The sequence below is a fragment of the Quercus lobata genome, chromosome 5 (genome assembly GCF_001633185.2).
Source record: "Quercus lobata isolate SW786 chromosome 5, ValleyOak3.0 Primary Assembly, whole genome shotgun sequence".
NCBI lineage: Eukaryota > Viridiplantae > Streptophyta > Magnoliopsida > Fagales > Fagaceae > Quercus > Quercus lobata.
The window spans coordinates 46,577,516-46,587,254 of NC_044908.1; the positions used below are offsets into that span (position 1 = coordinate 46,577,516).

General features: G+C 30.6%; 1 protein-coding gene across 1 annotated transcript; it reads right to left on the reverse strand.

Moving 5' to 3' along the window:
- Nucleotides 1-851: 851 nt before the first annotated feature.
- On the reverse strand, nt 852-5,422 carry LOC115993090 (putative transcription factor bHLH107). Its single transcript, XM_031117369.1, has 2 exons — nt 4,606-5,422; nt 852-1,574 (listed from the first exon to the last, which is right to left on the reverse strand). Exons 1-2 carry the CDS (start codon nt 4,945-4,947, stop codon nt 1,095-1,097), a joined length of 822 nt encoding a protein of 273 aa, XP_030973229.1. The 5' UTR covers nt 4,948-5,422; the 3' UTR covers nt 852-1,094.
- Between the last annotated feature and the right edge of the window lie 4,317 nt (nt 5,423-9,739).

The following is a 9,739-nucleotide window of genomic DNA, read 5'->3' on the forward strand; positions in this document are numbered from 1 at the left end:
CAGAAGACACTTCAAAAATTCAAAAGATTTTTATTTTTTCGTTTGTTTCGGTAAGTAGAAAAATGATGCATGTCTCTTTAGATCGCTAACAAGATTCTGTCTACCAATGCAAAATTGATAAATAAAAGAATATACAGGATTCATTTCTAAGGGAGGTCCGAAGAAAACTGTTAAGTGAACTGGAAGGTCTTTTTTTTACCAGAACTGCAGGAGTATTGCGTTCAAAGATTTAATATTATAGGGTGCTCTAATTTTTTTTAATACAAGATCCAGTTGTATTAGTTTGAGCTTCTTGCTAAATTTGGGTGTTTTCTGGTTGTTGCTAAAAAGAAGAAAACAAAAAGGTGAAATTAATACTTCATCCCCCCTTGATTAATTTATAATAAATTTATCGAGCTTCATTGTATTTTCAAAAATTACTTAGAACTCCGCTATGTTCCATACTTACATACACTTCTGTTTAATTAGTTTGTCACTGATAGGAACAAAATATGTTTATGACATAGTTACAATAATATGAAAACGAAATTCCTAAAATACTTTTAGTTTTGTTACTATAAAGTTTATTTAAACTTTTTATTTGAACCAAAACTCTCAAACCTGTATCCTCTACATTCTACCGTATGTTATATATATATATATATATATATATATTTTTTTTTTTTTTCTTCTCTATATGAAGCATAATACTTATTTTTTCCAAAAAATGCACGGACAAGACTGTCAATTAATATTTTTTAATTTGTAGATAGAATTCTCAATAAAGTGTAATTTAAAAAATTGTAAATGACACCAACTTCTCATAAGATTATATGACACTTTCCCATAAGATTCGTATAAATGCGACAGATAATAACCCAAAGACGCTACTAAATTATCTCAACTGATTCCAATGTCTGTTGGCGGTGTTATGTCTTACAATACATAAAAGCATTTGGGAGTTTTTAACCTCTCCATACTATGTTTGTGATTACAGAGATGGAATCAATATATATGATGACTACTAGAAGCATTAGAAGATACTTCACTATTGGCCATTTGAGGTACTGTTTCTCAATACAGGATTACTCAATAATGGTATTTCTGCGTTTTCATCATGAAGATGAACATGAGGTATCAAAGCAAGTGGTCCTTCGCCTTTTGCTTGGGAATGTTCTTGGTGAGTATTCTGGTAAGGCAGAAGCAGCAGCAGCTTTCTCCAGTACAGAATTCAGGGCCTCACGAACACTATTTGCAATACCTTGGCATTGCTCCATGTCCATATTTTCACCTTGGCAAGTGTAAACAAACGCATTCTTCACTCTGCTTCCCAAGGTTGATATTTCTGAATTCACCAACTCAATTTGAAGATTATCAATAGCTTGTCTTAGATCAGAGAGAAGCTGGGGTCGGTAATCACAGCAGAGAGATGCCCTGTAAGACACTGTACCATCTTCTGCTCCATCATCACATTGTTCAACTTTTACTTCATCATCATCCATTGGAATGAGAAAGCCTTGGCTTTCTTCACATGCAATCTTCTTCAATTCGTTCACTCGGCTGATTACTTCAGCAAGCAATGTAGCTTTGTCCATCTAGAGGAAGAAATATATCAATTCAAAGTGACTATCTACTTGTATAAAAAAGAAAACGAACATTTATAAGAGAACAAAGTTACATAAATTTGTGGTCAATAGCCTGCTAATTGTATATGCTTGTTGGACCCAACTACTACTATATGCAGCTAAATTTGTTGATATACTGCTAAAAGCAACTTGGCAGTACCATCAACACAAGTCTTCTCTAACAATGTAATCAGCAATTTATCAAAAACTGTTATCTACAAAATTAATAAACTCTTAATGAAATTAATGTATACCTATTAATCAGTACACTTAAGTTGACTGCAATTCGGAGAAATATATAAATCTGTTACTTTGTCGAGTAACGTGTTAAGATGAAACCTTTGACTTGGTCAATTTCAGCGAGCCCCGTGATAATCACTTAAGCAAAGAAAAAAAAAAACTTATAGGCTTTACTAAAGAAAGTTTTTTTGGCTATCAAACAAAAAAAAAAGATTAGTAACAATCTTGTAAGTTATAAAAAATGTAATAGTTGTTTCTTCACGCAGTAGTTAGTGGCTTGCTTACGTTCCTATAAATGATAAAATATCATAATATAAATTAAGCAACACATACCTAAGCCATATAGTAATACTCAAAGACTAAGACTAAAGGCACCCGTAACCCAACAGCTGGCACTGTCCCCACTATTCATTCATGCTCATCCTCGAGTCACTATCCAATAATTTATATATATATATATAGAGGTGTGTGTGTGACGTACTTGCTGACTATGTGGTATGAAGAGAGAAAATAAATCTCAAGTAATTCTTATAAATCATCTGTTGCTTGGATATACTTATGGTTAAAACTCATCATAAGGTTATAGATAAATTTTCACTTGTCTCAAAAGCTTAGATTACAGACTAACACATAAAAAAATTTCACTAGTCTGGACTGTTTAAGTTGTTATAAAATAGGTTTCTCAAAAAAAAAAAAAAAAAATTATTATAAAATAGTGAATTTAATTACTTCATTATTATTTTAACAATTATTTAAAAAAAAAAAAAAAAAAAAAGAACTAGCATGAAACAGTGCTGATCAACAGTCTAAGTGACCCAACCAAAAGGCAAATAATTATCACAATGGTTTCGGCACCAAATAGTAAGACATTCCATTTCTTCTGTTGCACATGATGTGCATAGACAAGAACATTATTAATTGACCACTTGCTTGGGGAAAAATTCTTCAATAATTCAAGACCAATTCACACCTATATGATAGACGATAGCCACACTCACTTATCCAGAACTATGAACACTGTACAGATTACGTATATGGAAAGGAAACTGAGGCAACTGTAGTGCATTTATTTAGTAATTTATTAGTGACTTACAGGTTCAGGTTGGGACTGTAAAAAAACTGTTGAATTGTCAAGAAGTATAGTATACTTTAACTGCTACGATTAATGTCCTAGTTTTAAGTTTTGATGTCATGAATGTTATATTATATAAAGATGATGAATCAAGAAGTTGACTTAACAACTCCTAGATCTAGAGTTGACAATCCAAAAGCACCAATGATTGGATGAGAAATAAGCTAATTTCAATAATGGACATCATCTCGGCGGAATATACGCTTGTTGCATAATAGTATAGCTTTGGATCTCCAATTTTATTTCCAGTAAACAAAAACCAAAAATATTATAACACGTGAGAGACCCAATATAATATTGACAGCCTTAAGCCCGGTTTGGATACAGCATTTTCACGTCTACGTTTTCAAGCCTGCGTTTTCAAGCCGCGTTTATTTTTATTTTTATTTTTTTCAAGCCGCAGTTGTTGACTTTTTCCGTAAATAGTGCATATTAGTGGGTCCTGTATACTGTTCACGAGACCCACAAACTTCACTTTTCAACGACTTTTTTATTAAAAATAAGTCTTACAGCACTATTCACATATTTAAAAATTATTTTACTATAATATTTTCAATGTTTAGCAAAATAAGTTTGGATAGTTGTATCCAAACAACGCTTAGGCTCCTTCAGACATCATGTTTAGCGGGTTCTCGAAAAATCATAGACAGAATCTGTCTGAATTTATTAGAAAAATGTACATCATGCCAGTAAAATACACAGAAGCTAAAAATCTAGACTCTCCATAGCTCCAACTGACAATCTGCTTGCTAATTCAAATTTACATTTGTTATATGAAGAAAAGTATGTTTAGTCTGTTGAATATCCATAACCAGTCCAAAAACTTAACTTGGTTTTTATTGTTGTCGTTAAAGGAAAGCATTGGAAAATAAACATAAAATGCTATTTACTAACATCTTGGCCTAACAATTTTCCACAAAATAATTTTAAACCTCAACTTAGTTGCTTCTGAAATGGAAAGGGAATTGAAATATATAAAAGGTTAGAGTTTATCTTTCATTTCTTGAATCAACAGCTGTGGTATCTTATGGACCTAACATAGGTCACACCCTTTACGACATAAGATTGAAAGTTCTTTTCTTTTTATGGAAAGAGGGCAAAAAAAAAAAAAAAAAAAAAAAAAAAAAAAAAAAAAAAAAAAAAGGAAAAAAAAAAGTATAGCAATTCCAAGAGGCCCGGTGAAAATCTTGTTTCCTCGCTCACGTTTGAATGATGAAATATGAAACACTCAGCATGACCATCTTTCTTTTTTCCTATCTGTTCTCAGCCACAATATGGGGTATGCATATCTAATTAACACTTCAAAACATAAGATACCTAATCTTTATGATTCATCTATCAAATTAAACTTCCTAATTTTGGTGAATACTAGAGAGCTCATCAAGTTCAGCAAGATAATCTGAAGAATTTCATTTATTTTTACTCAATCTTGGTAATTTTTGAAGCTCAACCATTTATATGAATATGCAAATCAATTACCCAACAATCACATAAAATAGAGAGACAAAACAAACTGACAAGTGTCTAGCTAGTACTACTACGATCACTGATTATGAGCAACACGATTAATATATATGCTTTAGTTCTATTATTGATTATAAGGAACCAACGAACAAAAATTAAATTTACCTTATCAGTGCAAGGCACAAGGCTGCGAAGAGTAGTAAGATGAGCATTGATTCTCTCTCTCCTCCTCCTCTCTGCCTCACTGTGACTCTTCAAAGCCGCCAAAGCCTTGGCCTCCGACACCCCTTTCTTCCCAACTCTTGCCGGAGCTTTCACAAGCTCTCCTTTCTCGCTATCCAAAACCAAAGAGTGAGACAGCGCAGACCCGCCTCGTAAAACCCCATTAAACCCTCCTAGACTATTCGAGGACGGATCGAACAGCCTCTGAAACTCAGGGCCGAATGAAGGGTTTTGGTTATTATAACCATATGAAGAATTTTTCGAGTTATAAGAGTAGGAACCCATTTATATGCCAAAGTTCTTTTTTTGATAGAAAGTATATATAGAGTACCGTATACTACTATGAACCAAAGCTGGACGCTATCAGACCAGGTGGGCGAGTTGTGAGGGAGAACCAGAAAGAGAGCTTTAAGCTTATTGGACAAGCTTTGTCGCTGATCAGTGTGCTAGTTGTGTTAGTGGTGGTTGTTGTTGTTATGGGTTTGGTCATACCTTCCATTAAAGCTAGAGGACAAGGCTGGGGGCTTGTGAGGTTGAAGATCAATGAGAAAACATTTTTACATATTTTTTCATTCTTTCGCTTCTATATGGGGTTGAACTCGAGCATTTCGAGGTGAGAAGAAGGCAGGGTTTTTGGGAACTGAGAGCAAGGAGAGAGAGAGAGAGAGAGAGAGAGAGTTTTGAAGTATGTTCAGGAACAAGAGAGGGTTTGACAAAGTTTGGGGAAGAAAACCAGACGCAAAGAAATGAGCAACAGTGATTTGAGAGATGAAGGAGACACACAAAGTTTACTCTTACATTTTATGACCATATTAATAGAACTACTTTTTCCGTATTTGTTTCTAAAAAAAAAAAAAAAAAATCTCAACTTATGATTTTCAATATTTTAGTGTATTTGTTTTTATAAAAAAAAATAAAATAAAAAAAAATTCTCAACTTATGATTTTCAATATTTTACTATGTTAAGTAGCTGTTACTGTTAGTGGATTAATACATAGCCAATAATCTTTTAAGTCTGTCTTTATATATAGATAGTCAAATGGTAATTTTCGATGTACTCAACGAAACGTTCAGGATTTTTTTTTTTAATGAAGAGACGTTCAGGATTTGGCAACCACAGCTTCGCCTTACCTCGTACTTTTTTAATTGAAAGATTTTTATTTTTTTTTAATATATCATATTAAATAGTATTAGATTTTAATCTTCACATTTTATTTAGTTAATGGGTGATATAATATTTTCTCATTAAAATAAAAGGTAAGTCATACCCGACAATCACCACCCTTCCATCTAAAATGTATAAAATAAAAAATAGATTAACATTGATAAAGAAAATATTAGTTGGTTATGTAGTCATATGTTTTTTGGCTGACTCTTCAATTTTTTAAGCCATGGATAACAACCCATCTTTCCCTTATTTTTTTTGTTTCTATTACGTAGTCATATACATTTTTTTTTTTTTTTTGATTCTTTACTCTTTCTTTTGGCTTTTTAAAAGTTTTAACATCTAAATTTTGGGTTCATGTTTTGCAATATATGAAATTGTCTTGACAAATTTCAATTGCTATAGTCGTGCATTACTCTTTTAAGGTAACCTATTTTTCTCTTATATTTTTTCTATTATGTAGTCATATATTTTTCCTTACCGTTTGAATTAATGTGATTTAAGAATTATAAATTGCTGTTATTTTTTAAAAATTATTTTCCATATATATGACTCTTTTTGCTTTTTTACTCTATTTTTTATATATTTTTTTTTTACATTGCTGGGTCTTGAATCTTGAGGAACAAGCTTAGGTTATGCGTTAACCTCATAAATTTCTTCTTTAAATTTTTATTATTTAAGAACCAAAAAGGGTGTTGATATGTTTCTTGTTGCATTTTTCTCAATTATATTACCTGAAGGCAAGAGCCCCTTTCTCTCGCCAAGAATAAAAGTTGGAATCATAAGTAGATGGGAGGCAAGAAGGTGGCAGCCAAGGCTATGCAAATAATAGGAGCATTTCAAGTGCTTCCTAAATTGATCGTCTTCTATCTCGATTAAAACTCTATGGTCTTTCAACTGGTACTTCATTCTTCTTCTTTTTACGTTCATATACTCTGAAATCTATTCTTTCCTGTGCATTTATTTGTCTTCATTTTCTAACGAAGTCAATTTATTCATATGATACGCCTTTTTGTTGTTGTTCTCCTACGTGTTAAAATATTATAACTATTGCGTATAACACTAAATTAGCTTTTTCAATTCTCAACCAAAAAAAAAAAAAAAAAAAACTTTTCCAAAACCTATTGCTCTAGATTAATGACTCTTTTTGAGTGTCAATGCCATTTCCAAGTGTAATTAATTACTGTTTTCTATGTAAAAACTTCTATAGTTTTTATTTTCTTATTTTTGGGTTTTTTGGTTGCATTTTATATGGTAAGAAAAAACTCAGGATTTTGCAAACAAATTGAGTAATGGTAGGGATTATATTATATTAAAAAAATGATTGAGACCTTAATTTTCATTAAAGAAAGGATGCCATTGATAATAGACATGGCATGCCTAACATTATTGGTGTTAGTATTTTATTTCCCTCTTAAATTGTAACTTATTTTTTCAAGTGATCATAACTTTAGGCAAATTTAAAATTTAAAATTTTGTTGAACTAATCTATGCATCACACAGATTAGCAACTAGTTAAAATAAAAGGTAAGTCATACCCGACAATCACCACTCTTCCATTTAAAATGTATAAAATAAAAAATAGATTAACATTGATAAAGAAAATATTAGTTGGTTTAAAAAAAAAATTAGTCTGAATCTAATAAGGAATAAGTTTTATATAGAGGTAATATCAATATAAAGAATGCGGTTTAATTTGATCAGACTTAATAAAATATATATACATATCTGGACTTTAGTTGGGATTGGTTTATCATCTGACTGAATATATATTATAATGACTCAAAATATTATTATTCTTAGGCAACATTGAAATTTTCATAATATTAATATTAGTAATGTTACGAATATTCAAATTATTGAACGTCATTATTTATATATAAGGGGGAAAAAAGCAAATAAAAAAAGGGAACTCTCTTTGGTAGCTAGGTTTTTTTTTTTTTTTTTTTTTTTTTTTTTTAAAGGCTTGGACTCTTAGTAGTTGTGACTTGTGAAAGCACTAAGTTTTTCAAAGATGAAATACAAGTTTGATCCCTAAATCAAGACTAAATTGCTGTAATCGATGATGGGCACTGCGATTAAATTACTACTACCAGTCTACCATTTAAATCTTTTTAAATATTAAATTAGAACTTCTTATATTTCACGAAGGAAAATTATTGAACAAAAATATAATTTCAAAGACAAAAAAATTATTTCTATTTTAAAATATACTAATGCTTTTGTAAGGAAAAAGATACCAGAAAGGAAAAACCTCTTACCAGTAATAATTGATAAGCATACTTTTCAAAGGAAACCTCTTAGTGGTAGACCCATATTAGAACTAATAAGAATTTTTCACATCAGCAGTTTGTAAAATTGTTGTAAAATGTTTGTGTCTATAGTATTACTCTATTAATGTTATTGCACTTTTTTTTTTCCCTTTTAAGGATAAAATGTTATTGCACTTGAAAGTTGAAACAGTGTTTAAACAAATTTTTTTAATCAATTTTTTTTGTGCTTAGGACTGTAAATGAACCAAGCCGATCATGAACAACTTAAACTCGGTTAGATGAAAAGCTTGTTCATATTTGTTTGTTTATAAATAAGCCAAGCTTGAGCCTTAATTTTAGGCTTGTTTAATAAACAAGCCGAGCCCAAGCAAAAAAAATTGTTCATGAACAAACTCGTGAGCTATTAGGCTTGATACAATACAATTCAAGTATAGACTCATTTATAAGTTTAAATGTGTTAGCTAAATATACTCATTACACATATTTTAATAATGATATGACCAACATGGGACCATTACCCATTACCTTAATATTTTTCTTCCCTTTAAACTGACCAAGACTTTAGACTATAGTTACATTTAAAAATTAATTAATTAATTAAGCTAGCCACATAAGATTTTTCCCTATCAATCATCTAAAGTAAAGTTATGAAACATATTAGTATTTTCTTATTCATAATAATTACAAACAAGTATTTTTCTGGTTCTTCACCTTCTAACGTGAATGTAAAAATTGTATTTTGAATAATTGTTGAAAATGTAGATAGGGAATGATGAATGAATGAATTTAATTGTGTAAAATTTTAATTTGAATAATGGCTAATCATAAGTAAGACTAGATGCATAATAATTAAAGTCTACTAGTTTTTTTCTTTTTAATTTTAGAGATTTAAGCATTTGATAATATAATTTTTTCAAATCTCAAGCTCAAAAACTTGACCTGAACTCGAGTTTAAGCTTGATATTAAGTTTGAGCTTGGCTTAACTAATTAATCAAGTCAAGCCAAGCCAAGCTCAGCTCAAACTTTTTGACTTTCCCACGAGCTCAAGCTCAAACACCATTCTTAGGCATATCACGAGCTCAAGCCAATCTTAAGCTTTTGACTTTTCTTAACAAGCCAATCTTGAACATGCACTACTCGATAAAGCTCGGCTCGTTTACAGCCTTACTTGTGAAGTCACAATAACATCGTTTTACTTTTTACCTAGAAATTACAAATCGTTATAGTTTAACAAATGAAATGACATAACAGAAGTTTTAAAACTGTAAGAGAGCTCATGACAAGGAAAATAGGGATGCCCTCATCATAGCTAGTTTGACTGTTTTTGTAAAACGTACGTCTAAAAGATAAATTAGTAAGAAAACTCCACTTGTAACTTGTCAAAATCATTATATTTAAGGACCTTTATCCAACTTCCTACATCAATAAAAAGATTAGGGGCCCTCAAATGAGTGTACATTTATAAGGTTAGTAGCATTATTATATTATTTGACTACAAAAAAAATTATATTATATTGAAGGAATTCTAAAGAAACTCTTTGTAATGTTGTGATTATAAAGTTTTTTATCATTTACCTATATTATATATATAGATCCTAAAAAACAATAATATATATATATATATTCATATTAAAAGAA